At 50.0% G+C, this 27,953-nt stretch overlaps 10 protein-coding genes across 10 annotated transcripts; 3 read left to right on the top strand and 7 right to left on the bottom strand.

Moving 5' to 3' along the window:
* Positions 1-33: 33 nt before the first annotated feature.
* On the top strand, positions 34-2,178 carry GGS25DRAFT_530063 (carbon-nitrogen hydrolase; the record flags this gene model as incomplete). The annotated part of the gene is made up of 3 exons (XM_049265341.1): positions 34-45; positions 242-334; positions 796-2,178. The coding sequence occupies 3 exons, from the start codon at positions 34-36 to the stop codon at positions 1,741-1,743; spliced, it is 1,053 nt and encodes a 350-aa protein (XP_049119018.1). The 3' UTR covers positions 1,744-2,178.
* Positions 1,918-4,687, bottom strand: GGS25DRAFT_530065 (Scd6-like Sm domain-containing protein; the record flags this gene model as incomplete). Its single annotated transcript, XM_049265342.1, has 4 exons — positions 1,918-3,962; positions 4,191-4,434; positions 4,507-4,542; positions 4,671-4,687. 4 exons carry the CDS (start codon positions 4,685-4,687, stop codon positions 2,562-2,564), a joined length of 1,698 nt encoding a protein of 565 aa, XP_049119019.1. The 3' UTR covers positions 1,918-2,561.
* Positions 4,688-6,423: 1,736 nt separating this feature from the next.
* Positions 6,424-8,318, bottom strand: GGS25DRAFT_187497 (uncharacterized protein). Its single transcript, XM_049256687.1, has 2 exons — positions 6,673-8,318; positions 6,424-6,611 (listed from the first exon to the last, which is right to left on the bottom strand). The coding sequence occupies exon 1, from the start codon at positions 8,164-8,166 to the stop codon at positions 6,994-6,996; it is 1,173 nt and encodes a 390-aa protein (XP_049119020.1). The 5' UTR covers positions 8,167-8,318; the 3' UTR covers positions 6,424-6,611; positions 6,673-6,993.
* Positions 8,319-8,465: 147 nt separating this feature from the next.
* On the top strand, positions 8,466-10,409 carry GGS25DRAFT_481993 (uncharacterized protein). Its single transcript, XM_049260241.1, has 3 exons — positions 8,466-9,183; positions 9,304-9,478; positions 9,759-10,409. Exons 1-3 carry the CDS (start codon positions 9,079-9,081, stop codon positions 10,286-10,288), a joined length of 810 nt encoding a protein of 269 aa, XP_049119021.1. The 5' UTR covers positions 8,466-9,078; the 3' UTR covers positions 10,289-10,409.
* A 249-nt stretch (positions 10,410-10,658) lies between these two features.
* On the bottom strand, positions 10,659-11,779 carry GGS25DRAFT_519551 (glycosyltransferase family 8 protein; the record flags this gene model as incomplete). Its single annotated transcript, XM_049263722.1, has 2 exons — positions 10,659-11,306; positions 11,456-11,779. 2 exons carry the CDS (start codon positions 11,777-11,779, stop codon positions 10,659-10,661), a joined length of 972 nt encoding a protein of 323 aa, XP_049119022.1.
* Positions 11,780-13,214: 1,435 nt separating this feature from the next.
* On the bottom strand, positions 13,215-15,537 carry GGS25DRAFT_187624 (uncharacterized protein). Its single transcript, XM_049256689.1, has 2 exons — positions 14,955-15,537; positions 13,215-14,889 (listed from the first exon to the last, which is right to left on the bottom strand). The coding sequence occupies exons 1-2, from the start codon at positions 15,223-15,225 to the stop codon at positions 13,748-13,750; spliced, it is 1,413 nt and encodes a 470-aa protein (XP_049119023.1). The 5' UTR covers positions 15,226-15,537; the 3' UTR covers positions 13,215-13,747.
* A 1,086-nt stretch (positions 15,538-16,623) lies between these two features.
* GGS25DRAFT_513449 (Adaptor protein complex AP-2 alpha subunit) lies at positions 16,624-20,017 on the bottom strand (the record flags this gene model as incomplete). The annotated part of the gene is made up of 6 exons (XM_049262878.1): positions 16,624-16,788; positions 16,861-18,839; positions 18,902-19,236; positions 19,293-19,582; positions 19,644-19,674; positions 19,866-20,017. 6 exons carry the CDS (start codon positions 20,015-20,017, stop codon positions 16,624-16,626), a joined length of 2,952 nt encoding a protein of 983 aa, XP_049119024.1.
* Positions 20,018-20,624: 607 nt separating this feature from the next.
* On the top strand, positions 20,625-22,251 carry GGS25DRAFT_482003 (S-adenosyl-L-methionine-dependent methyltransferase). Its single transcript, XM_049260242.1, has 2 exons — positions 20,625-20,741; positions 20,853-22,251. Exon 2 carries the CDS (start codon positions 21,048-21,050, stop codon positions 22,161-22,163), a length of 1,116 nt encoding a protein of 371 aa, XP_049119025.1. The 5' UTR covers positions 20,625-20,741; positions 20,853-21,047; the 3' UTR covers positions 22,164-22,251.
* Positions 22,252-22,859: 608 nt separating this feature from the next.
* Positions 22,860-25,243, bottom strand: GGS25DRAFT_519554 (uncharacterized protein; the record flags this gene model as incomplete). Its single annotated transcript, XM_049263723.1, has 3 exons — positions 22,860-23,396; positions 23,501-24,828; positions 24,868-25,243. The coding sequence occupies 3 exons, from the start codon at positions 25,241-25,243 to the stop codon at positions 22,860-22,862; spliced, it is 2,241 nt and encodes a 746-aa protein (XP_049119026.1).
* A 569-nt stretch (positions 25,244-25,812) lies between these two features.
* On the bottom strand, positions 25,813-27,062 carry GGS25DRAFT_187695 (Arp2/3 complex 16 kDa subunit ARPC5). Its single transcript, XM_049256690.1, has 3 exons — positions 26,687-27,062; positions 26,459-26,586; positions 25,813-26,370 (listed from the first exon to the last, which is right to left on the bottom strand). Exons 1-3 carry the CDS (start codon positions 26,939-26,941, stop codon positions 26,145-26,147), a joined length of 609 nt encoding a protein of 202 aa, XP_049119027.1. The 5' UTR covers positions 26,942-27,062; the 3' UTR covers positions 25,813-26,144.
* Positions 27,063-27,953: the final 891 nt, after the last annotated feature.

The raw sequence follows: 27,953 nt of genomic DNA on the forward strand, positions 1-27,953 counted from the left end.
ATACTCATTCGAAATTTTTTATTTTTTTTTGCAATGGCTAAAGCGGTAAGAATACCTTCACTATGATGTGCTCCCTTTATTTCTTCTATAAGGGTGGAAGTGTAGGGCAAGAAATATCTGGGATAGGGGTACACGAATTCAAATACCTAGGCACCTAAGGATGAAATAGCCACCCACACACACCCCTTAAAAACAAAACAACAGAATACCCAGCTAATCCGATGCCAAAAATGAACAATAGGCGGTGGGCCAGATATGCTCGTCGAACTCGATGGCGCATAACCTCGAGCAGTGCGTGAAGCTCGTCGGCCAAGCTGCGGCTGCTGGCGCTAAAGTATGTACAGAGGCTGCGTGTCTAAGTCTCTTTTCTCCTTTTTTTTGTGTTTCACTTTGTGGAGAGAGAGGATGTGTGTGTGTGTGTGAGGGAGGGAGAGAGAGTGGGCTATGAGGTGCTGAGGTCTTAGTAGTCTGAGACAGTACCTGCACTGCATAAATACTCGCTATTGCCGTCTTCGCTCTGGGTCGTAAAAGCCTCCGTTGGCTTGTGAGGAGACTTGAGGAGCTCGTAGAAGATTGAGAGAAAGACTCTAGCTGAAAGTCACGAGGACATTGCGTCTCGGTTATTAAAGGGGGCAAGGCCATTATCGTATACCAACCCAGATCTATGCTCTCTCTACTTTGCATAATCATTCATACCTGTTCATCCAGTCACTCTAGCCTAATCCCTATTTTCCTATCCCCCTATCTTCCTTCCTTTCTACTAATTAATCACCAACCATCTAACACCCCCTATAGATCCTCTTCCTCCCCGAAGCATCCGACTACATCGGCACCACCCCCCAAGAATCCCTCTCCCTCGCCAAACCCGTCGCCACCTCCCCCTTCGTGACGGGCCTCCGCTCAGCCGCCGCACAGCACAAACTCGCCATCCACGTCGGGATCCACGTCCCCGTGTCCGTCAAGCCAGCCCCTACCCTCACCACCACCACCAGCCCCATCCCACAATCCTCGGAGGACAACCCTCCCCCAGTCTCAGCAGCAGCAGCAGAGCCAAAAACCAAACTCTACAACCGCACCATCTACATCCTCCCCGACGGCACCCTCCACCCCTCCGCCTCCTACGACAAGCTGCACCTCTTCGACTACCCCTCCGCCTCTCTCCGCGAGTCCAGCACAACCCAACCCGGCTCCTCTTTCACCCCCCCCTTCGCCTCCCCCATCGGGCTGCTGGGAAGTCTGATCTGTTTCGACCTTCGCTTCCCGGAAGCCGCCATCTACCTCACCACCCCTGCCCCCTCTCCCATCAACAACCCCGACCCCCCTACCACCACCACCACCACCACCAAACCCCAACCAAAACCCCAACCAAAACCCTTCCCAGCACCCGCCCAAATCCTCCTCTACCCCTCCGCCTTCACAACCCCCACCGGCCGCGCGCACTGGGAGCCCTTGCTCCGCGCCCGCGCCATCGAGACGCAGTCGTGGGTCATCGCCTCCGCGCAGGTCGGCCTGCACAACCCCGGCCGATCCCCGCGCCTGAGCTACGGGCGGAGCATGGTCGTCGACCCCTGGGGTAAGGTGGTGTGTGTTTTGAAAGGGGTTCGTGAGACGGGAGGAGGAGGAGAAGAAAAAGTGGAGGTGGAGGTGGAGGACGGCGCGGTGGGGCAGTTGGGCATCGTGGATGTGGATCTCGGGCAGTGGGAGAGGATCAGGGCGCAGATGCCGCTTGTGCGGAGGACGTGAGTTTTTTTTTTTTCCTCTTTCTTTTCCTTTTCTTGTGAACCTTGATGCTTCATGATACTTCTCGGTGATGTGAAGGTACGAATTTCGTGATTTATACTGACTACTTCTAGGGATGTCTACCCTCAAATATAACCATATAACCTTGGGCTGAAGCACGACGAAAGAGGGACGATCATAGAACGTTAATATACTTGTAGAACATTGGTCTTCGTTAAATCACATTGCAAAGAAAAAACCCCCCCAGAAAATAGACTTGATGATGTGTATTAACTAGATAGGTAGAGTAAGGTTGGCCCTGTACTGGCTCACGGTAACCTTGTCTACCTGCAAAGCATCAAGCCCAAAACTTGCCCAATTTGTGCCACTTGCGCCTGTATTGAGAACTGGGTGTGCCTCTTCTCAAGCGCCGTAACCCGGAAGAGTCATTGGTATCAAACGTCTCTTCAATATTTGCCTTATCCCACCCAAGCTAGAACAAGGCGCCGTTTTTATTCATCACAAGTAACTCTTGTGATGAATCATCCTCATGATGCTAATGCTAATATTGACACCCTACCCTTGCGAAACCATCCTTACGCCTTTGCTGGAGCCTCAACTGAAACCACACATATTGAGTTCTAAGGCGTGGGCAAAATTGCTCGCCTTATCCACTAAAGTTCCTAAAGCATGAAAAAAAAACCATATCATGCAACTGACTTATTAATACACTGGAAATTGATGTCAAAGTGGTCGTTTGCTGGAAGTCGTGTCGTGAATGGGAAGGGTCTTTGAGCAATGATGCCAATTGCTCTGCTAAGTGTTCCATCAATGTTGTGGAACTACTGAGCCGCCTGCTGGCGGTATCCATTCCCTCTTCCCCGAGGAGCAAATCCACGGCCACGAGGGCCACCGCGTCCACGACCTCGACCACGGAAGCCGCCACGGTAACCACCGTCGACGCTACCTTGGCCAAAGGTCTCCATATTTCGGCGCTGCTCCTCGCCGCGCCACTCCCGGCCACCAGGCTTTTGGCCACCATTGTCTGCTCGATCCTTTGCTTCACTCGAGATATTGTCGAAAAACGACCTGGTCTTGTTGTAAGCGATTGGTGGGATGGCCTCATCAGGCTGTGCTAGCTCTGTAGGAGGCCCATTCGAGGCCTCGGCAAGTGGTGAGCCAGCAATGGCCTCCTTCACAAGATCTTGCTTGTTGAATTTGGCGTTTCCGGCTTGGAAATCGAAGTCGGAATCGGGAACATCCACCTTGCTTGGGCCACCGTAGCGACCCCCTCGGCCACGTCCTCGGCCGTTCCCAGTAGATCTGGGGGCAGTCATGCGCATCTCGTTGACCTTCTTAGTCAAGTTATCCATCGCACTGCCGTTAGAGGCGGGAACGTCCGCAGCCTGAGGATTGGCCAGCTTCGCCATTGCCACGGCCACAGCTGCCTTTGCTGCTTGGGTAGCATCTTTCAAGTTGGCCGCGCTCATCGGTCCGTTGGCTTGGTCTCCCGAAGGCTTGATGGTAGCGGTCGCGGCAGTAACTTGTGGCCCGCTTTTCGTGAAGAGAGCGGACGGCATTGGCACAGCAGGCGTGATCCGATTATTTTTCGGGCCGGTTGGAATGGCCCTTCTCTCGGCGGCTTTCTCGGCGGCGTTATTTTGGGCCGCGGTCGTCGACAGCGAATCGGCAGTAGCTTTGACTTCTGCTGCCGATGGTTTCGACTCGACCGGTGGAGTGGGGGCCACGTTCGTCGGGGCAGGCTGAGGAGGCTGCTGTCCAAAAGACTTAGACTCGGTAGGCAACTCAACTGCGGGGTTACCAACCGGTTTCTGTTGTTTCTCTACTCCGGCACCAATCGGAGCAGGTTTATTGTCCTGTTGCATTGGACCTCGCATGGGTTGGCCAGGTGCACCTGGGTGTCCTTGAGGGCCCGGACCAGGTGGATAGCCGAAGCTGTTCCACGGACCTGGACCTCCAGGACCTCCAGGACCGCCGGGTCCACCAGGTCCACCACCTGGGAAGCCTTGGCCAGGAGGGAACCAGCCGGGAGGAGGTGGGTAGGGCATTCCATGAAAGCCCTGGCCAGGTCCGGGAACAGGTCCAGGACCACCGCGTCCCCATTGCCCAGGAGGTGGGTAGAATGGGTTGGGTTGGTATGGGCTTTGGCTGTAGGCAGGAGGGCCTGCATTGTTACCTGGTCCAGGTGGGATGCCACCCTGAGGAGGTGGACGGGTACGAGACTAGGTATTAGAACATATAATTAGCGATGATCACTTGAAACACGAGGTTTATTGATGTTTTTTGCATATATATGAAGTCCGAGATGGATCAGAAGGAAGGCAACGGAAATATCAACATGGGGATGTTTGCGCATTTCAGTCAAATTTGTATTTAACATCCGAAATGTTTCGTCATGCATATGGAACTTCGTATGGCAAGAATGTGAGATTGAGAAATGGGAAACTTACTCCGACAATGGCAGGGTCATCTGGAACCTGGGGAGGCTGATTTTCTTTGGGTGGGACGGGAGCTTGCTCGATGCGCAAGTCCTTCACATCGCTCCCCCGGAAGACGATGTATTCGTATACCTGATCAGAAGGTGCTATCTCTTCATCCGGGTTACCTTTGCGGCCTTCGGTACCGAATGATTTGACATTCTCGAGAGATACGGTAGACTCTTCAGAATTGATCTCGTGCAATACGCCCGAATAGCTAGTAGCAAGGTCAGATCAGAGGAAGAGCTCACTCAACGCAGGTCCGGTTGTTCGTGGGGAGGAGGCGTACCGAATATCGCTCTTCGATATGAGAGATATGCGAGAGCTATGCACACAATCTTCATTAGTTATGGATCAAATCAAATGAGATAAGGACAGCTGGATAGTGAGGGCCGACACTAATTGGCTGACGACTTGGCATCATAGGAACAGCAGGGCGAAGAAGATACGTACCCAAGAAATTCAGACATGATGTCAGAAGATTGTGCGCTTGTCGCGCAATCAGATATGTAAATACAACGAGAGTTAAGTAGAGGTAGAGGTTGGTAAGGGAATTATTGTAAGAGAAGTTGTTAAAGAAAGAAGAAATGTTTTTTTTTTGGTTCGGGGGGTGGTTGGTAAGAGAAGATGGAAGGAAGAAAATAAGAATTTGTGTGAGTGTTATGTACAGTGGGGAGAAATTGAAAACGGGTAATTTTTTTTCAACCCCACCAAGGCAATAAACCTTCAACATGACCATACAACTTAAATGGCCGACTATGCAATCAATTGAGGCTTTTAAATATTCAAATTTTAGTATGTGATAGAGAAATGAGTGGCGTTTTTTTTGATATATACATGATTGTATCTAGTACTTTGTATACCAACCTTTCGCGTCAATAACCGCCTGCAACCTGTTTTCCATGCTCATCGCCAGATTATTCAACATCTCATCTTCAAACTCTTCCCACACCTCATTAGCGGTCTCTACCAGTAATTCCAGTGCCCTAGCATTCTTTGGCATGTCTGCTAGCTCAGGTCTCTTTGCGCAAATCCTTTCTTTTAGCAGCTTCCATAGATTTTCAATAGGGTTTAGGTCAGGCGAATATGGGGGCCAATCCACCAAAGTAACCCCGTTACTCTCGGCCCAAGGGATCAACCAATCCATGACCAAACGAGCCTTATGTGTGGGAGCGTTATCCATAACGAATATACTTCCTCTTGGACAGAATTGCGGAAGGATTTCGCTTAAAACCTCTAAGATAACCACGCTGGTGATACCTCGGTACCTAGCATCGGGATCCCCATAAAGGTCTATCAAAGGACTGCGACTGTTCCACCCCATTAAGCCCCAAAACATTTGTGAATGTCTTGTTGGCTTGGCCCGTGGCTGTACATTCTGGGGTAGTAATCTCTCATCCTAAAGTTTTGTGGTGGTTAAAATATGTATAAGTGAAGTTAGAGATACCGGAGAGCGGAAATGACTTACCCGACGACAAAATACCCATCCCACTTTCTCGCCATCTCCACGAGCCACCGTTGACTCGTCTGAGTATTTCCAACGCTTCCAATATGAAGGAGGCTTTCGTACATGCATTTTAGCAAACGCCAGGCGTTTTGCAGCATTCCTTGCCGTTAATTTCGGCCGACGAAGTGCACGTTGGTGCATGATACCCTCAGATTTGAGCCAGTTGGTTATAGTGCGGCTACACACTAAACCACCTATCCCCGCGGCAAGTTCAGCGCATGTAACGAAAGGGTCGACCTGTATAAGTCTCATTATGTGTCTTTTATCGCGTTCCTGAAGCTTGAAGAGCGCTCCCCGGCCAGGGCGTGACTGCCCTGATTTTTGAATCTTATAGCGGGCATTGATCGCGTAAACGCTACGGACTGGAACACACTCTAACGATGCGATTGCTTTAGCAGCAACGCCAGCTGAATATAGGGATGAAATCCTCGTCCTTTTATGAGGAGAATAGTGCTTTTTGACCCTTCTAGGGCTTGGTGGTGGTGTAGGAGCCATTGTTGAAAAGAAGGTGTATGGTTTAAGGTGGTAGTCGCGTTTTTTCGCGTTTAAAAATTACCCGTTTTCAATTTCGCCCCACTGTAGATGAAGGATTGGAAGATGGAGGGAAGAGAAGGCTGAATTTCCACAGTTAAGAAATAAAAAATTGGTTTAGTATTCCACTTCTAGCGCACTAATGCTCCAACGCACCAACCCCACCAGCCTCGATACTAACGTTTTCAACGTTTTCATGCCTTACAAGGCACCTATGTACCCTATGTAGGCCGTACTTATAGAGCACTTTCCCATTTGACCGGACGCTAAGCCACAATTCGAAACCAATCAACGGTTTTTTATCATGTATGTACCCAGGTAACCTGCGCAACAGTACTACATGTAGGTATCAATCACTGTTCAATCACACCCAATTAGCCTACACCCAATAACTTAGGAAGGTGTCTTTGTCACTACCTGTATATTCACTCTCTAACAGGACAGCCGTTGTTTGCTACACAGTGTTTTCTCCTTGATATCTGGTAGGCAAGGCAGTCACATCCAGAGCTGCAGAGTATGAAGGTAAAGTACCTAGGTAGGTACTACTAGGTACATATGTAGGTACTAGGTATTCAGCAACATCAAATTACCCTCATTCACGCAAACACAGTACATGCATAGGTAATATACTTACAAAGAAGACTGAAACCACACGTTGCAACGTTCAAAGAATTACAACCGAGCAAATTCTTCGTTAATTGCTATGTAGGTAGGTGCCCGAGGTAACCGACTCAGATATCAATCCATATCCGACGAATCTGACCCTGAACTACTTGTGGTATCATCATCATTATGCTCCCCTGATTCATCACCTGTACCGTCCTCCTCCTCGCTTGCATATTCCATGAGTTCAGATCCCAGTCTCTTCTTGGACTTCCCAGGTCTACTCTCCACCACATATCCATCAGGAAGCGTCGTATAGTTTGCCGGTAGTACACAGATCGTTGGGAATTCCACAACATCGAGTTCGGGTAACATGGTAGCCAGGTTGTCGGTCGGTTGTAAGGGTATGAGCTTGTGCGCTTCTCTCGAAGGAGTTCTTGGCTTGAGAAAGAAGAAGCAATATTGATCTGGTGATCCCCCAACCGCGCGAGACTCCGAAACCAGGTTGCTCCATGCCGTGGTGCCGTGGTCCTGCATAGAGTATTCCTGACTAGACCAAGCTGTTCTGGCCACGTCTTGGCAACCTCCAGCAAATATTTTCTTGTCTTCCATCGTCTTCTGTTTCTTCTCTTTGGCGCGTTCTTGGTCACTTAATTGATGTTGGCGGTGGTACTCTTGACTCTCCACGAAGCCAAGGTATAGTGGTACTTCGTCTAGGATCTTGTGTAGGATTCTTGAGGGCTTCGGGCTGTCATTTCCCTTGGTAGGAGTAGTGACTTTCCACTCTAACCATTCCACCTGCCAGTTAATGGTTCTGGTGCGCTTGTTCCAACTCGTCTTGTTCTCCTTTGACCGAGTCATTCCGTAGGGAAGAGAGGCGACGTTGATGCCAAGTTGCCGCATTCGTTGTATCGAGTTCCTATCCCATTTTCGTGAACTTTCCTCGAAAGTGACCCTTCCCCTACTTTTTCCCTTATGAAGGCGTGCCTTTTTATTAGGTGGCTGCCGTGAAGAGGCAGCCTCTTGTGGCAGTATTTCCTTCTCTTCTCTCAGCAACTTCTCGGTTCGCTCTACGGTTCTCTCGATCTTGGTTAAGAAGTTGTAGTCATGGTCGATACCGGCATCTGTCTTGAGTTTTTCTCGTGGTATGTATACTGTCGGGTCTCGTTCACCATTGCATGACGACCAATTCTTGTGCTTTTTAACGCAACTGAGAGAGCAGGTTCGCGCTTTGCATCGAGGACATTTGTATTTGGGGGATTGGATATGGCAGATGGTGCATAAAGAAGTTAAGAGGGGATCGGCCATAGTAGGCTGTCTGGATGTATTGAGAATTGATATTAGAGGGTATTGTAACAAATAACAAATAAAGGGCCTGGAGTGTTGTTTACTCTGTAATAGAAGTACGGCGATTGTGATTATTTAATGTGAAGCGAGAGGCGACACTACTGAATCTTGTACTGTAACTTTAAAAAGTTACATTCAATGTTAGTTGATATCTCAAATATTAGAGAGTTGTCTTATCGATATCTAACCGCCACTAAGATGCAACTAGTTATCTTATCTTTCATCGTACCTAGTACATTCAGTATCCATACTGCCATGTGCGAACGTACATATTTACATCTTGAACATCTCCGATCATCATTCCCGGTTGGTTCTCCCAAGTGTCAAAATGTATATCAAATCTTGATATAGTTCCTACAGCATGTACGACGAATGATGTGAAAGTCCTCTTCGGCACCAAGTCCAGATCGTGATAAATGATATGATCTGAATTTGTGCTACCAGACAATCCAGACTGTTGCAATCTCAATTTCACTGTGCCTCCTTTCTTCCAAGTTGTATCGATTTATACCAGTCATATCTGCTCTCCGCAGTCAGAGTAGAGTAGATTGTATTCACCTTACTAAGATATCAATTCAAACATTGAGTTTCCAAAAGACTTCACCCGTCATATCAAAGCTTAAAGATGAAGAGAGTATAGAGTAAGAATACCATGTGCCACATACAGTACATCTACTGTATGGCCTGTCACCGCAGTCTTTGATTTTCTACCCATTGGGCATGGCTTCAATATTCAAACGTTCTTTTCAATGAGTCGTACTAGGTACATACCCAGTATTATTCCGCCGTGGATTATTTATCGTGTCTTTTTTCCTTTTTCCCTTTTTTCCTTTTTAGATAGACAGACTTTATAAGTGTCTAGGTTACAATAAAATGACAGATGCAGAAATGAAGATCGATCCGCAGAGAGCCGCCGCTCTCATATCGCAGATCAAGACCGTACGCGAGCGCATCACCGCTGTTGCCAACGGCAGAGATGTAAGTTGTTACATCACTTCACCTAAACTTACTATATATTGAAGTCTCGTTATTGCTCTTTTTTTGTATTAAAGGAGAACTTATAATTCCTAGCCTGCTGTAAGCTAATCGTTCATCCAGGTCCGGCTAGTTGCTGTCTCCAAGTTGAAGCCGGCCAACGATATACTGGCTCTCCTAAATCAGGACTCGCCACCACAACTGCACTTTGGCGAAAATTATGCCCAAGAGCTGAGCCAAAAAGCTGAGCTGCTGCCACGAAATATAAAATGGCATTTTATCGGCGGCTTACAATCCGGTAAGGCGTTGCTTTTTCTCTTATTCTCCGGGTCAACTAGAGGATCATCTAGTCAGCAAGCAAGCAAGCAAGCAAGCAAGCCAGAACTCATCGTAACTTCAGTCTAGTCAAGTGACGAGCAGATATGCTGAGGAAATAACAGGATTATTGAACTAAAACATGCATATCTTCACATTTTCGACCCTTAAGACTCATCATGAAAATATACTATAATCTTTCCAGGGCAATAACGGCCATTGGCCATATTCCTCTCAAAAGCTGACCAAGTCTATTTTCATAGGACATTGCAAGAATCTAGCCAAGATCCCCAACCTATGGTGTGTCTCGAGCGTAGACACAGAAAAGAAGGCCCAGCTCCTCGACAAAACCCGAGGCGAGCTCCTATCCACCTTCGCCGCCTCCTCCTCATCCCCTCCCTCACCCGCCCCCGAGAAACTCAACATCCACGTCCAAATCAACACCTCGGGCGAAACCGCCAAATCCGGGTGCTCCCCTGGCCCCGACGCCATCTCCCTGTGCCGCTTCGTCGAGGCCGCGCCAAATCTTCACCTCTTGGGACTGATGACCATCGGTGCCATTGCCCGCAGCGTGGCTACCACGGCCGAGAACGAAAACGAGGATTTCCTGTGTCTGCGCGAGCAACGTGACCTAGTAACCAAGGAACTAGGGCTGGAGCGGGAGTTGGAGCTGAGCATGGGCATGAGCGAGGACTTTGAGGGCGCCATTGCGATGGGTAGCAGTGAGGTCAGAGTCGGAAGCACCATTTTCGGGACACGGCCGCCGAAGAATGAGGCCAAGCTTAGAGAGTGAATTCAAAGTGCTCATTAGTCGGTTGAGAACCCCTGAAATGAGTATAATACACAGGCAATAGGTAGTTGTAGTATTATTCAAATCCAAGGAGTAGACATCACAATCGCCTGAACAGTTTTGGAGCAGCTTTGTAGAAAAACCTTTATGCATATCTAGATATGCTGTGATGTGATCTGATGTGATATTCTATTCTCTATCCTGATCTGAATCTGCCTGTCCTGTCCTGTCTTATCCATAGTCCCAATGCTGATAGACATTCTCCGCTATGCCGAACTTCCATATGCTATACCTACAAACAACATCCGCCCACCAATTCTATTCTACTCCTTTCTCGCCGACAACCCCTTTACCAGTACCCAAGTGCCTCACCTCACTCCTGCGCAACAACCGGCACCACAACGCTCTCCCACAGCGCCCTCTTCTTCTCCCCCGCACCACTCCCCGTCCACTCCCTCTCCACCAGCGCAAACTCGTCCCACCACAGCTTGTGCGTCGACTCAATCGTGTCCTCCGCGTCGTACGTGCGGCTCTTCCACGGCTTGTTCAGGATATAGTGCAGAATCTTCACATCGCCGTCCTTCCACAACCCCGCGTGGCAGGCGCGCATCGGCTTGAGCGCGTTATACGCGTACGGCAGCGGCTTCCAGCGGCCGCGGTAGACGATGGCGAGGAGGTCCTGGTCGAAGAAGAGCATGGTGGGGACGTCGGGGTGGGTGTTCATGGCGTGGATGAGGGCGCCGAACTGCTCCTTAGAGGGGGTGAGGATCACGGTGCCGCTGTTGAGCAGGTGGTGGTTGGCGTGGCTGGACGCGGTGATGGGGGCGGGGGCGCCGGTGGCCTGGTCGGCGGCGGTGAAGGCGCAGTTCTCCGGCACCCACTCCTTGCTGTAGTGCGCGAGCTTGCGCGGGTTGCAGGTGCAGGCGTGCGTGCTGGCGATCCAGCCGGCTGGGATCGGCACGGCCATCATGTCGTCGATGTTTTGCAGGATCACTTGGTCGCTGTCGAGGAGGACGACGCGCTGTGGACGTGCGGCGGGGTTAGCTGATTTGAAACCTCCTTTTTTTTATATATGCCGCCAGATATATCAAATCAAAACCCAGTGAAAGTTAAGATGAGGGGGGGGGGACAGATAGACAGGTAGGCAGGCAAACAGACCGACAGACATACCTCATACTGCGTGAAGGACCACGGCGCCAGCTTCTCCCACGTCCCCTTATTCACCTTGCCATCGCGAGGGGCGGGCTCGATCTTATCGACGACGATGGTGGGGATGCCGGCGACCGCAAAAGCCTCCATGTACTCGGTGTCGGCCTCGACATCCCGCGTCACCATGACGACGAGGCGGTACCGGCTGCGCTGGCGGCGCAGCGAGTGGTGCAGCACCAGCAGGCCGCCGAAGTAGGCGCGGTTCGTCAGCAGCGTCGTCCAGATCTTGGTCGGGTCGTACCACCCCTCCTCCACGTCGCTGGCGGCTATGACGTCGTTCGTCATTTTTTGCTTTCTTTCTCTCTTTCTTTCTCTCTTTCTTTCTTTCTTTGCTATTTCTTTCCTCTTCGTTTCTTCTTGTCTTCTTCTTTCGAAATCCTTCCTTTTTATTTCTTCTCTTCGTTAATCCCGAGGTTTTTTTTTTACCGTCACTTGGTGGGGTTTAGATGTAAGGAAGGGAAAAGAGGGGATGATGAGGATGAGGAGGATGAGGAGGAGGAGGCACGGGCGGAGTCTAAGTAATACTTTGTACCTAGACAAATATGCGTATCTTGAGAAGAAGGAGAAGAAGAAAAAGGGAGATAGGAGCTTAGATCAATCAGAAATATTTATTCCGTAGCTAATACCTCTTACCTACCACATATACCTATCTCCTAGGTATGTGTCTTACCTTACTTGCCGGTACTAGGCATGTACACCACCCGCACCGATTCGGAGTAGAGCCATTACCTAGCAGATAGGCATATAAAAAAAACGAAGTAAAAAAAAAGAAAAAGGTTGCTTACCTACCTACGCTTGTCTCCTTGCGGAGTTAGTCAGAATCGAGTAGGAGGGATACCTACGATATACCTCTAGATTACCTAGGTCGGCAACTGTGTAGGCTATTCGAATTAATAATACAAACGTACCTACATACATACAAAGCCCACATACACCACGTGTGTAGAACAAGAGGAAGAGAGATGCGAGAGCTTCTCTTGCCCAGTAGTTAGTAGGTAGTCAAAGAAACAAGACCCCTCCACCTCGGCGATTTAAGGTAAGATAGTTTTGGCCCGATGGTAGTTATATTTACGCTTACGCTGCGCTAACTCTGCCGCCAGCGAAGAAGCTAAATATCAGACCGGATCGAACTCTTAGCCTCTGACGCCATCGACGAAGGATTGAGTGGAGGGGGGACATTGCTACCATACTACATTCACTGCCTATCCGTTCGCGGCACGTAGCAGTTTTATTCGCCAAGTCAAATATGCACAGAGCCCCGCAGTTGGATTTTCCCCGGTATGTGAGAATGGGATGGCTGGTTGGTTGGGGGAGGCGGCGTGAGACAAGAAGCTCCGAAGCAGGTCAATGGGGGGCTGTTTTCGGCTGAGTAACTTACTAACTTAACCTAATTACCTATCATCTAGCTATGGATCTTTATATACCACCTGGGACCAAGAAAGATGATTTGCCTATACTTGGACCAGAGAGGATACAGTTATTTAGGAAGAGTAATTTTTAGGTGAAGTTATTCGTAAGTAGAGCAATTGGTAGGAGGTGAATTATTACCATATATTACCATATATGACCGAAAAAGCAGTACGTTGCCTGGAAATGATTCACCTCGCAGCATCACAACACCAACACTTCTACGACGATACTCATGACCAGGCACTTATAGTCACATACTAAACCTACCTAATATGAAGGTATTCAGTAAGGTATTCAGTAATTAGTAGAATCAATTTAATCCATAGCATAAAACTCCAATATGAATTATCAATTCCAATGTCAATTTCAGTTTCAAGTTCAATCTGAATGCGAAGTAAGTACCTAACTAAGACTATAGTCGTGCAAGGTGCACAACCTATTAACCCTTAAAGCGCCCCCCTAAAACAATACCTTTCTCTGATTCCCTGGTTCCTTCTGTAGTTCAGAAACATGTAACATGTTCATCGTATTATCGAGGAACCAGGGGCAAGGAAAGGAAAGGAAAGGAAAGGAAAAGGGGGTAGGGTAGGGGAGGAATCATAGGTAGGTAGGCATAAGTATACCAACCCTCCCCACACACGATATCCCGTTCCCACCCTTCCCCTACCTAAGTACTCAAGTAACTACCGTAGGAAATCCATAGGCAAACATGAGTATTGTATGGGAAGCAGAAACATAAATAACCTCGAAACGCCCAGATATGAAGCCGTCCTCCCCACCAAGCCTAACGCCTTGCTTGCTCATCCCAAAGCACACGCGCACGTACTCCCTCGCCATTCAATCTCAAACCCTCTCCTTCTCACTCCCACTTCCACCCCCACCCACCCCCTCCAACTCCGCCCCCAACATCTCCTCCACCCTCAGGACACTATAAATGGCCTTCATCATACCCAGCATCTCGCGCATGATGCGCAGATATCTCGAGAACACCACCTGCAGGCGCACGCCGCCAAAATTCTCCAGATGCGCAGGTAGATCCGTCAAGTTCTGCACGAGGTCCAGGTAGCCCTGCATGAGCTGCTCGAGGGAATCGAGGCGGGCTTCCGCAACGAAGAGGCTGACGAGGAGGCCGTCGTAGACTGAGCCGTGGGCTTTCTTGTCGGCAGTGGTATGGTCGTTGGTGTCGCCATCACCGTCGTCATTGCTATCCTTGTAGTAGTCCTCATAATGGTATTGGCCGTCTTGGTAGAAGTATTCATCATCCATATTGAGCTCCTGTACCTGCCCTTGCACTTCGTGGCCGTATCCCAGCCATCCCTTCAGCACATCTCGCATAGACTTCCACAGAGTGCCAAACGGGGGACGTCTCAGCGGACCGGCGGCAGACGAGGCGACGACGGTAACGGGAGGAGACGCGACCGCGGTGTTATCCAGATCGTGGCTAGGGCACAGCGTCCATACGTTAGGCTGCGTCGTGTGCGGGCAGTACATTAGGCTTCCTCCACCTTCGGCTGGGGTGGTGATGCTCGAGGTGTTCACTGTCGAAGCGGTGGTAATAGTGCTTGTGACCACGGCAGAAGTAGTGCTTTCCACTATGGAAGAAGAGGAATAAACAGCGGGGGTTGTAGTAGTCGCGAGAGACGACAACGATGACAACAATGGGGAAACCATGCTCAGAGTCTCAGTAGAGATTAGACTTGCGCTCTCGTGAGATTCAGATAGCGGTGACTCGTTGGGGTGCGGAGTAACGGTTACAGTTACAGTAACGACAGCAGGCGGGACAACGGAAACCAAACCACCATCATCGCTATCAACTTGATGACCCTTGTCACCAGCATCGTGCTTAGCATCGAGGCCACCGGTATAATATCCGTCGGTGACCGGAACAACCATGGGCAGAGCCAACTTGGTGTTCATCTCCTGGGGAGTTGGGGTTGCAGTGATAACATGAGTAGGACTAGACGTAACGGACGTCTCGTTCGCGACTAAGAGTAAAACTGTCCGTCAGCAAGAGGAAGACATCTCCAATAAATGAAAGGAAGCAACTGACTATCGGTAGTTATAAGAAACCCCGGGGCCGCGCGTAAAGCCGTGTTGTTTATCGGCATCACGTAGCCACTAGCAAAGTCGAAATTCGGCTCCGCTGGCTGCTTGGTCGTATGCGGGTTCGTGATTGGCGAACTTGTCAAGGCCTCATGGGACTTAGTCTCGATTGCAAGGCCGTACCAACCGACTTTCATCGCAAACCGAGCGTTAGTTACGAGTTCTTTGAACCGTGAAGATGGGTAGGTAGGTAGGGGACCTATGATACTGAGCATCATAGACGACTAACGTACCAAGAACGGCGACAGTGCCAATCACGATAATGATCAAGAAGATTAACCAAGCTAACGGGTACTGCTTAGTGGCAAAGCGTTGTTTAAAGACTTTTATATACCAAGATCAACCAGTCAGCATATCCATATAGTTCTTAATTGCTCATAATCTCGCGATAGAACCTCAATCCAAAGTAGGAAAAGAAACGATCGAAAAAGGGTAGAGTATGTAAGAAATAATACACACCATTCCACTTGTCTCGAATACGATCCATAAGGGGCGCCATTTTTTTACTGGCGGTAGGAGGCCACTCTCCTTTCTCCTCGTCGCTGGCTTGCAAAGTCGTAGGTGGCGGAGTCGGCGGCGCGAGAATAACGTGCTGGTGTCGTAGAAGAACTTGCCGACCGGGCGCGGCGGTTTGAAGTGAGTGCGGAAATAATAAAGATTGGGGCAGGTCTCGTTGCCAGTCGTCTAAGTCATGCGGTTGACATGGCCTTGAAGAAGGGTGGTGAGAATAATTTGAGTTGCGCATGAGAGGTGGGTGGAAGAGAAACAGGAAAGGAGAAGTAGAAGTAGGAAATGAAATAAAATGAAATGAGATTGAAAGTATGAGAGGAGGACCTAGAGGGTCTAGGTAAGTGGGTAATCAACAAATAGGTCGAAGGAGAAGAGAAGTATCCAAGTACGCTGGTAGCATTGGCGGCAGTATGAGCATATTTCGAGTGTTGGCTGTGCTGATGGGCATAGGGGGTGAGTGGCAAGTGGGCAACAGCGACATAGGTACATTGGTATTATTGTACATAAAGGAGGTCGACAAGGTCGACTATCAAGTGTTACTACTAGGGCATTGCTAGAAGATGGCGATACACTCGGATCCAAGAATGTATAACTAGGTAGGTATTCCAAAGGGGGGTTTGTTGATATTGTACTTGACCGTGCGATATCGTGCTGTAGGCATAGAGTATAAAACACCATGAAACTAACTTAGACTGACGGAAAGTAATATCCATCACCGAAACTCACCAAAGCTCCTTCTCTGCGATGGGTTATAAGCAAATTGAACATTACAATGGACTAAAACATCCCACTCTGTGAAAAAGCTTCACAGGTGAATAGAACTACTTACAAAGGCTAGGTACCTAGGTAAGTAGGTAGGTATGGTATCCATCATCATATAAAGCAATCCTTTACTTCTAGCACACAGCCATCTGGCCTGAGACCTGTTTTGGCTACATCCATGTTCCACGTTGCCTACGAACTCCTTTTCGCGCAGGCTGGAAAATGCATAACAACACCCTATGCTTGCTCAACTGAACTTCCAGAGGTATATTAACTCTTCTCGAGTTCTCCCATGCATTACCGCCTTCGCCTCTTCCAAATCTCCTTGACTCGGCAGTAGTAGCTTATGTTACCATTATACTACCAAAAGTATCTGATATCTCTTTATGAGACGGCCCTTCACGTGACTCCGGTGTAGTCGACATACCCATGGATATCCGCTCTTCCATCAGCTTTAGAAGTACAGGGGGTACACTCTCATCGGTAGCGCGAATTGTAAGTCGGATCATCTATTTGCGGGTTAGTTTGATTCCTCCCATGGAATTTAAAAAAAAAAGAGAAAGAAAAAAAGGCAGTCTTACCTGTGACGTATAGTTTGGCTCCAGTCTCATGAGACAACCAAACTTGCCACCTTCAGAGGTGTGAAGCACACTAGCTCCGACAAAGTTCTTACTATTCGGATCAACGCCATCCAGTACTCCCCAGCGGAATCCTTGGAGAGCCTTCCGAATAGAGCTTTCTGTGATCTCGCGTGAACCAGATTTACCACTAGCAAGTCCGATGATTTGTTGAGCTTCGCGAGGCGGACCTCCAATTTGCTTCCATCTCTTGAAGAAATCATCTGCCATGAGATCTGCTGGGTCCATAAACTTGTGCGCGGTAAGAGGGAGCATCAGCGTAAGTGCTTGCAAGGCACCCGCCAGGTAACTTATCCTAATAGTGGGGCTTTTCGTGAACACCTTCTTCGACTCGAACATGATAATCTGCCGTGATTGGCCTCCTTGCATGATAGAGCTGTCCGGTAAAGCCTTGACATCCCATGTGAGGTTCGCCTTCTCGCTCTCATCCAAGTCCAGCGTCGTTGTAAAAGAGCTTATTGTAGCTGGAGTCTTATTCGAGAAATATAAAATAAGACAAGCCATCTGCCCTCTGTATTCGGAGCGAACACCAACTTGAAGTTGTCCGTCTTCGAAGAGTATACCATCAGCCTTGAGCAGCAATTTCTTATAACCTGACTCCCACCCGGGAGATAGATGGGCAGCACTCGCCAGATTCGGTGCTTTGAATGCCTTCTCGGGCGTTGGTCCCGCAGTCATGTCAAGACCGGCCAAATCAGTAGAATGGCCATTGGCGCCATTTGCGGAACCATTTGCCGCGCCGTTGCCGTTGCCGTTGCCGTTGGCGTTAGCCGGGCTGTTGGCGCTAAAGGTTCGTCTAAGTCCGGCATTCTTGGCCATAGCAAGTTCCGAAACATCATTATTCGCATCCTTGCCACCGACCACCCAGGTCCGTTTATCACTAGTACCGGCATGTTTCTGGTGAAGTCTCGACAGGAGTGCGGACTGTCGTTCAGGGTACGGCGGCATTTCATCGCAAACGGTTCGGAGAAGGTCGTCGGATGGGAGGCTTGCCAGGGTCAAGTACTCGAAGGCTCGTTGCTGTAATTCAGGATCCAGGGTATGGCTATATATCTCGAAGACATGCAAGAGCTGTGGTTTGATCTCCGGGAACAAATTGACAAACTTGATAAACGATGAGAGAATCATAGCGCGAGTACTCGAAGAGCAAGCAGGAAGCTTCTTCGATAGTGCCATGAACTGCTCGATAGGACTGCAACCCTTCTCTTCAGCGATCAAATGGCCAAACTCTCCAAGGATGTACGCCCCAATCTTCACCAGCGTCTCGTGACAGTGATCTTGCTTGACATGTTGTAGCGTGTTATGTGCAGCGTAAACTTGCAACTGCTCATTATTTGTAACGATTTGGATGACTCGTTGCCAAACTTCATCGCTAAGATGATCTCCTGCAATAGCCACCAGGCGAAGCGAGACGTTGATATACCATTGTATATCAGTGGCATACTTCTCTGTCAGAATCGCAATCTTTAGGGCCATCTCTTCTCGGATCGCAAAGTCGGCATTTTGTAGATAATGCAGCAGCTCAGAGACAATCGGCACAGAATTGGTCGAATCACACATACTATATAGCAAATCGAGACCCTTTCTGCGGACACTGATATCGCGGTCTTTTAGAGATCCCAAGATCACCTCTTGGTGCTGTTTAATAGGATCCAAGTTCTCTGCTCGAGCTGCCAAGTGCGTCATAGCTTCAAGACCTAGGTACCGGACGTTCGTCTCCCTAGAGGTTATGAAACGTCCTAGGCGGGATGATATCTGCTTCATCAACGCATGTTCCGTGTCTAGATGGATGATGAGGTTAATAGCCTCAAACAGAACAGCATTCTGAGCATTGTTCTGCTGTACGTTCTTGTTCGTCTCCATCGCCAAATTAAGGATCTTCTGAAGCGATTCTCGAATCATCTCGCGGACATGGCTATCCTCTATTCGGTTGGTTAGTCTTCAAATCATATGGGAAAGCCTTCGCAACCGTGATAGCTCATACCTGAAGGTGGGAAATATTGAAGTAACCGCAATAGCTTGACCTGGATCCAAGGACACGGGACTTTATAGTACAAGTAGTCGGCCGTATAATCGCCATCGATTAATATCCGCTTGAGACGCGATGCAGCCTTGACGTAGGCTCCCTTATACTGCTCCGAGTTGTCTTGAACAACGGTCATGACCAGAGATGTAACCGAGAGACCCACTCCAAGGTCAGGGTCGTCCATGAGTGATATGATTCGTTCGGTCCATTGAGGTTGGATAATATCCGGATGCTTGCGATACAAACGGAGAAGAGTGAGCGCAGCCTTCTTCTTCACAAATGCCTTCGAAGTCCTACACTCGCTGTTAGATACTTTGATGTGGTCGAGGGATATGACTGTTCGACATACGGCGATATCAGAAGCCTGTGTACCTCTCCACTCAGCGCCTCTCCCATCTCCCGACCTCCCACGTTCGCAATCGCGTGTAGAGCCAAGCAATTGAAGAGCTCATTGTGGTCGAGAAGGTCCTTGCGTATACTGTTGACTACTAAGTGTAATAACTCGTGCTTCTCGTGTAAAAAGAGGGTCATGGCTAGGTATCCAATCTGCTTCTCTGAGTATTTATTGGCTGAGATGAGATTGACGGCTTCGAGGTGTCCGAAATCGACGTTCCAACCTAGGATATAAATATACAGCAGCTATACATCATGTCAGGCCTCGCTCGTATCGGGTGTGGGGGAGTGAGGTGGTTCGGCGTACTTTACACACGTATTTTTTCTTGTGGTAGCCGCTCAGGTTACCATCTACATAGCCCGTTAGTTAGGAGGTTCATCGTCGGAATGGTCTAGCATCGCGCAAAGGCCCGTTGTTCGCTTCGGACTGGGTTATAGCATACCCTTGAACTTTTGTCTGTGATATAGAAGCTACACGTTAGCAATCCAGACCTTCAATGGCAATTAGGAAAGGGCCATGTCCACCAACCGAATATTTGCGAGCTCCTTATTGATCCTCTTCTCCTCCAAGTCCCTAGCTCTTGCATTTCTGAGGTCGGCGATAAATTGAACGAGGCCTCGCATATTGGAGTTGCTGCTACTCGACCGGCCGAGGAAGCCGGCGGCGGCGGACGAAGCCATGGTGGTGGTGGTGGTGGTGGTGGTGGTGGTGGTGTAGTCGCAACGATGATTCCCCCCCTATTCTTACAGCAGACAATGTCGGCTAAAGCTGTCGCATGCGCAGGTACGAAACAGCACCTTCACGATACTATAATGTTATATATGGCAATCCTAAACTCGGCAGTGTTTTGGTCCAATATCGAGAGGAAGCGCGCTCAGTAATGCGGCTCTCATGATAGACCAGCAGGTCAATCTATGAACATGATCAAGGTGACCAGTTGCAAAAGAGGGCGAATGAGAGTCAAGGGGAAAGCACAGGTTTCCGGTTGCCGGGGTACCGAATTGGTTTCGGGGATATGTAGGATAAGTAAGTACTATAAGTATTTGTTCCTCTTCTTCGACTTCGATTTCGACTTCTAGAAATTCGGAAATGAGGTGTCACGACATGTATAGTAAGGGTGTTGATTATTTAGGGAATCAATAAACGAAACAAGATAAGATAAATAAATAAAAATAAAAAATAAAAAAAGCAAAAAATAAAAAAGTGTGTTCCAAAGTTTAATGAGATAGCTATGTATGTAGGATTGGAGTAGCAAGAGCGGCCCTTGTTGTTTCTTTGCCCAGATATCTTACCAAAAAGCCCCCGGGCGGCGAAAGAGGAGCACCCACCACATCCAATGTCACCGTTTGTGGGGCCACATGATTTTACGCCTCTTTTAGATTCAAGCATTGAGATCAAGGGAAGGTAAGTTGTGGCTTGACGTTTTTAATATCGATGTACTACTATAGTAGTACAACATGTAATGTACCTGACCAATGTTATCGATACTCGGGTACGGGCATTGATGACCTACAGATACTTCAATTCTTCAATTCTTCAATTCTACGTCATGACCAATTACAACCTCGGAATTTGCAACAGCAACACCCCTCCCTCCTCAGCCGAGGAAGCTTGAAAAGTGACAGGATGTGAAGCTATAAAGAAGAAAAGAAGAAGAAAAGAAAGAGAAAAAACTAGATCCGTCTAATTGGTGCTCAAAATCCCAAGATAATGCATCGCAGCCTCCTCCCACGGCTAGCGGTACCACGGACCTCTATATCTAGATCCATTATATCCAAGTCCAAATCAGCTACCCCCACGACGACAACGACAACGCGGCGCCCCTACGCTTTCCAAGCCGCCGCCCCACCAATACACCAAGTCTTCAACCGGCGCACAAAATGGATGCAGAAGGAGCGGGCGGCCGCCGATGTCGAGGGGAGCCGAGTGGCCGACTACCTGAAAGATGAGGTAGCAATGCGGCTGGTCGACCGGCTGCATGACATCAAGCGGACGTATGCGCAGGTCTTGGATCTCGGCGCCAACGCCTGCAACATTGCGCACGCCCTCACCCGACCGAGCGCGGACGCCTACCCCTCACCCGACCCAGACTCCTCCTTACCACCCCCAGTCACAGAGCCCCTCGCCTCCCGCATCGGTCACCTCCTCGCCGTCGACTCCTCCTCCACCCTCCTCCACCGCGACGCCGACCTCCCCTTCAACTCCCAAATCAACCTGACGCGGCAGGTCCTCCCCGACGAGGAGACCCTCCCCTTCGATGCCAACACCTTCGACCTCGTCCTTAGCTCCCTGAGCATGCACTGGATCAACGACCTGCCGGGGGCGCTCGCGCAGATTAACAACATCCTGAAACCCGACTGCGCCTTCATAGGCGCCATGTTCGGGGGTGACACGCTCTTCGAGCTGCGGACCTCGCTCCAGCTCGCGGAGCAAGAGCGGCGCGGCGGGATCTCACCGCACGTCTCCCCCCTCGCCGACGTTCGGGACATTGGGGGGCTGCTGCAGCGCGCGGGATTCAAGATGCTAACCGTGGACGTCGACGACATCGTGGTGGACTACCCGAACACCCTCGCGCTGATGCAGGACCTGCAGGCGATGGGCGAGAGCAACGCCGTGCTGGGCCGTGAGATGGGCCCCATCCGGCGCGACGTGCTGCTCGCCAACGACGCCATCTACCGCGCGCTGCACGGCAACGAGGATGGCAGCATACCGGCCACGTTCCGCATGATCTACATGATTGGCTGGAAGGAGTCCAAGGACCAGCCGCAGCCGCTGCCGAGGGGGAGCGGGGAGATTAGTTTGAAGGATGTGTTAGAGAAGAAGTAGAAGTAAAAATGACAATAGAAATAATAAGAATAAGAATAGGAACAAGAATAAATCAAATATAATGAAAGCACATGTCGCAATTCATAGCGGTAGTGGTAGTCATATCATTGCTGCTACTGCTATTACTGTTTTAAATAAGCATTGCCATTCCTATTACTACCTATTAGTGCCCTCCTGTATTCAAGGCCACCATCGACGACCATTATATCCACGAGAGACTATAGAAAACTATAGGATTCTCAGTTGCGGATGGCAGTCAGTCAGTCATCTGGGCCAAATACATATAACCTTCCCCCCTCTCCCCTTAAAAACTTCCATGAGACATATGTAGATATGCATCACTCCCTATTCCTGTTTCAAGAGCAGGCTTAAACCTCATCTCTTAGTCTGTTCGCCTTGAAGTCGTCGTCCAATGCTCATATCATTATCCCTACCCTCGTCCCTCCTCGTCTTCCCGTGAACCTGGTTGCGTGGAGTTCGTTGCATTCTCTTGTGCTACATATCGTAGCATATGTACCTAGACCGTGATGGGCAGATACCGAGATAGCCAGGTACCTCCAGGGCTAGGTCGAGACCCCCAAACACATCGTCATATCTTCTCCTCACCACTCTCGCCATCCTCACATCCTCGCGTCTCCTTGACTACTCTCTTTCACTCCCCTCTCCACACCGTCCTCCCTCTCCTCTCCCTTCTCTTCACTCCAAAAACCCCCTCAAAACCTCCACCTCCTCCCCAACCCAACTCTCACACTCCTCCCCCTTCCCCAAATGCCCCAACAACCCACCGAACCTCGCAAACCCCTCCCCGCACTCTTCCCGGGGGCACCTGAACCGCATCGGCTGGTGCGCGGCGCTCTCCAGGTGCGCCGCGAACTCCTCGCGCTCCGCGAACTGCAGCTTGCACGGCCAGCAGTCGTAGAGGCCGGACCAGTTGCTGCGGAAGCGGTCGAGGGACTCGGGGGCCGCGATGGCGAGGGTTGTGGGGGTTTTGGTAAAGGCAGCAGCAGCAGTGGTGGAGGTGGTGGTAGAGGTAGAGGTCGTGGTGGTGGTAAAGGCGCGGTGGGGCGCGTCTTGGGTGCGCAGGTGTGCGTATAGAGCCGCGCAGCACTGGGGGGAGGACTCGCTGTGGGTGGCCATGGCGAGGGGGGTGTCGAAGGTTGCTGGGCACCCGGGGCACTTGGACTTGGGTTTGGGTTTGGGGTTGAGGGTGAGCGCGGCGGGCTTGGGCTTGGTCTGTGATTGTTGGTTAGTCGTTGGTCAGGATGTAATGCTAGGGAGGTTTTACTAAAGGGGGAAAAAGGGGGGAAAGGGGGATGGGGAGGTTGTGTCTGACTTACCTTCGCCAACTGCATACTATCACCATCGCCCTCGCCATGACCCTCATGGCTGCTATCCGAATAAGGGCGCGTTACAGCTCCGTCTCCGTCCCCCCCATCATTCGCAACATTCGCATCATCCACATTCTTCTCATCACCTCCCACCTCACTAGCCGGTCCTCCAACCTCCGTCGCGCACTCCGCCTTATGCACCCTCAGCTCCTCCCTCGTCTTCAAAAACACATCGCACCGATGGCAATAATGATGATGCAGCACCATGTGCGACGCCAACTCCGGCCCATCAACACAGTCATACCCGCACACCTCACAGCAATGGTGCACCGCGCTGCCCCTCACATGCGCCCCGTACTCCTCCGCCGAGCCGAAGCCCTCATCGCAGCGCTCGCAGCGCGGGTGCCGCGCCTTCGCGTGCGCCGCCAGCGCCGCGGCGTCGGGGAACAGCAGCGGCTCGGGGCACGCGTCGCAGCGCAGGTACCCGTGGCGCGACAAGTTGTGGCCGCGCAGGCCCGCGGCGGCGGAAAACGCCGCGTCGCACGCGTCGCAGTAGTGGTGCTTCGCCCGCAGGTGCAGCTGCAGCATCTCCGGGTCGGCGAACTCCTTCTCGCAGTCGCCGCAGTAGTGGTGGTTGCCGTTGGCGCCCTCGCGCACGTGCTGCTCCGCCGCGGCGGGCGTCGCGAAGAAGCGGTCGCAGGCCTCGCAGAAGTTGTGCTTCTTCTTCAGGTGGAAGACGAGGATCTCCCGCTCCTCGTAGTCGGCGTCGCAGTCCTTGCAGTAGTGGTGCGCGGGGCTCTGCAGCTTGTGCGCGGCGAGCGCGGCGTGCGTCGGGAACTTCTGGCGGCAGGGCTGGCAGTAGGAGTGCGTCGCCGGGTTCTGCATGTAGTGCAGGGAGTGCTCCTTCTCGGTGCGGAAGGGCACGTTGCAGATCCCGCAGTAGTGGTGGGAGATCTGCTTCGCCTGCAGGTGGTTCTTCAGCGCTGCCGCGTCTGTGAAGTTCTTATTACACAGGATGCAGTAGTGGTGGATGCTTGAGTTGAAGTAGTGGTTCTTCAAACCCTCTGCGTTCTCGAACTCGGCAAAGCACTGCGCGCAGTAGTGGTGCTGGACTCCGCTTGCCCAAGTCTTCGGCAGTCCGTAGTGGGCCATCAGCGTATGAGGCGAGTTGTACTCGATAGAGCACTTGTTGCAGAAATAGTGAACACTGCTCGTCTGCAGGTGGCGAGTGTGAGTCTCCTTTGTCATGAAGACCATGTTGCACTTGGAGCAGGAAAAGTGGTTTGCCTTGCAATGCTCCCGGAATCCCTCGTCATTGAGGAAATCGACACCACACGCTTTACACTAGAAGTGCAAGGTGCTCGACTCCCTATGACTCTGGAATTCAGCCTCCGTCGGGAAGGTCTTGTTGCACTTGCCACAGTGCATATGAGCATAATGCATGTGGTCGCTTAGCTGATGGGGCTGGAATATCTTCATGCAGTTGTTGATGGGGCATCGGCGATGAGCTTCCATCATATGCTTGTCGAGGCTAGCTTTGCTCGATGGGAAAGTTGTGTTACAAATGGTGCATTTGTTATGGTATTTCGGATCCAACAAGTGCTGCTTGTAGGCCTCTTCGTTAGGTGTCCAGCGATTGCAGAGATTGCAGAGGCGACTCGTCTTCTTATGGTCGCCTGCAGTTTGCCAATGCTGCTGCAAGCCTGCGTCAGTCTTGAATGAACGACCGCAAGGACCGCATTGGAAGGCCATATTGGCGATAGTGTTCTGTGACATAGCAAATATCGTTGGAGACTGATAATATGACGTCGAGGTGCTTAGAAGCCGAATGTCAATGTAGGGTTAGGTAAAGAACTAGACGTGAAAGCCAAGCTTGAAATAAGTGTTCAAGTTGATGAAGCGATGAAGGAGAAATGAAATATTAATAAGGTGAGCAGGACTAATAGGTAAGCAGGTACCTATTAAACGATTAAATCGAATAAAGGTACCTGCTAAGTACTTTCTAAGAGTACTATGAGTGAGAATTCAAATTGATTCGAGGTTGGGTAAGAATAGGGATGAGAGAAGTTGAGAAAGATAGTGTTTCGAGGTGAGTGAGTGAAAAGTTGGAAGAGCAAATTAGGATATGTTGATGTATTGGATTCTTCCTAAAAGCAAACACGGTGTGAAGTAGATATGGCCACCAGGTAGACAGGTGTTATTTTTTCCAAATTCTTTTAACGAACAGAAAACTCTGCAGTTGCGCTGCAAAGGTGTTCTTCAGGCGATGGAAATGCAGCATGTTTGCCTGATATATCAGGGGGCTGAATATTTTTCAAGCTACTTGGGCAGTACCTAGTAACAACCATTGGAAACTACAATATATGCACTTAGAATACATACAAACATACATATATAGGTACCTATATACCGTGTTTCTCGCGACGCGACGCGAACTCCAGTAGAACTCATCTCATAATAGGGACATCTAGGTACAGAGTATTTGCCATTGGATACTTTCCAGTGCTCTAATTCCAGCCCGGGGGGTAAGGCACCAAGTTAACCAAGATAGACTGATGTTCATTATATAGAAGAAGCAAAGCATATAGGGAATATGCGAGCTCGAGTTCATAATCCCGTTCATTCAATTCATGGATGATGACGACACCGACTCTTACACTTTACGCCAGTCTGACATGCATCGTTCTATGCTACCCAGGCCTGCGACCTCGACGACCTTCTCGTGCCAGCTGAGTAGCACACTCATGCCCGTGCCCGTGACCTCGTTCGTGCCACCAGGCCTGGAGCCGATTTGGCTGAACCCGGTAACTTGGGGTGTCAGGTTCCGTGTTGGTGTCCGTATTCCACCACTGGACGAACCCCCCGACATGCCTCTATATCTATACAAGAGATTAGATATGAGATCTGACAAGAGTGTGCATGCATAGATGTGGCAAAGGGAGGGAGGTAGGGAGGGTGGTGACATACAGATACTTCATCAACACATCTAATAATTCGCTACCGCCTTCCGTGGCATAGATGCGTTGCAGCATCGGTGTCATCTCGCTGGCCTTGATAGACTGCAAGACCTCCAGCACGGTCTGCATGTGTGCATCCTATATCAATGCCACGTTGTCAGCAATGCTCTTTTACCCTACTACTATATTTTATATATATTTATTTATATAAACATATATCGTCATCATAACAGCGTACCTTTGCCGAGTCACTGCCATTATACACGGGAGTCTCGAGAGAGCCTCGCAGGGCACCCTCGGCATCACCTCCCCGGAGCAGCTGGCGGACTTGGGCATTCAGTTGGCGGACATCGGGCTCCGTGATCTCGGGTAGAGGAGGATGTAGAGTGGAGGTATCGAAGTTCTGGGACGAGTCGGGGTCTAGTGCGTCGATGTTGATGGTTCGCCAGGCATCGCTGAGCGAAGCTTGGGAGTGCTGCTGGATAATGGACATCGTGGGGTACCTTTCCTTTTCCTTTCTTACTTCCTTAGCGGTTCACACACAACACAAGGGCTGCCCAACTTGATGTAGGTAGGTGGTGCCGAAGTAGAGCTATGGATGTCCTTCTCTTGTCTCTCTTGTCTCTCTTTCGGCTTGTTTAGCGCTTTGGTGCCTAAACTATCAGGTAACTTATCAGGTAACTAGGTAGAATAAGATAAATCTACCGCCCTTGCCTGGCTACGTGTACGTGTACATATGATTTTAGGCCGTCCCGGGTCCTTTCGATCTCGGAGGTTTGGGGTCGGTGGACGTTGGAGAGATGGGCGATGGGCGATGGACGATGGGCGATGGACGATGGGCGATGGACGATGGGCGATGGACGATGGGCGATGGACGATGGGAGAGATGGTGGGGGGGAGGATTGACGTTGCTTCCCGTTGCTGGACAGCTGTAAATTCTAACTTAGGTTTAGGTGGGGTTTTGAGGGGGCTGCGAACTGTGGCTCAGAACGTCAATGGACGAAAGGGGTGCACCAATTGATATGATTGACTTGATTGGTTTATTCTAGGGTATTGTAGTACAGCATCATCCATGTAACACATGCAACACCAAACACTAAATGGTTTTTATTTTTATTTTTTTAAAGATTTCTGTGTGTAACTTGAACACCAAATGCACTGCACCAAATGTCCAACGAAGCACTCACGTTAGACTCGTTAGACTCGTGGCTTAGCTGCATCAACACCCGCTGCCCCCACCTGCCCCCACTCACTACCACTCACTACTACTGCTACACTACACTACAAACATTATCGAGATATATATGTACCACCATGTATTGTACATACATACTCTACCTCCCACTACTCCAAAGTACCTACCTACCTACCTACTCAGCATATAGGGACTAAAATACTAGATCATGTACGTAAGGTAGCAACGAAGTCCATCTGAACGTGAGGCTACCAATGGAAACCCCTTCATGATATACTCGCTGCCCTAAAGACAATATATCCATCCACTC

This window comes from Hypoxylon fragiforme (assembly GCF_022984875.1).
Source record: "Hypoxylon fragiforme strain CBS 206.31 chromosome Unknown GGS25scaffold_3, whole genome shotgun sequence".
Taxonomy (NCBI): Eukaryota; Fungi; Ascomycota; class Sordariomycetes; order Xylariales; family Hypoxylaceae; genus Hypoxylon; species Hypoxylon fragiforme.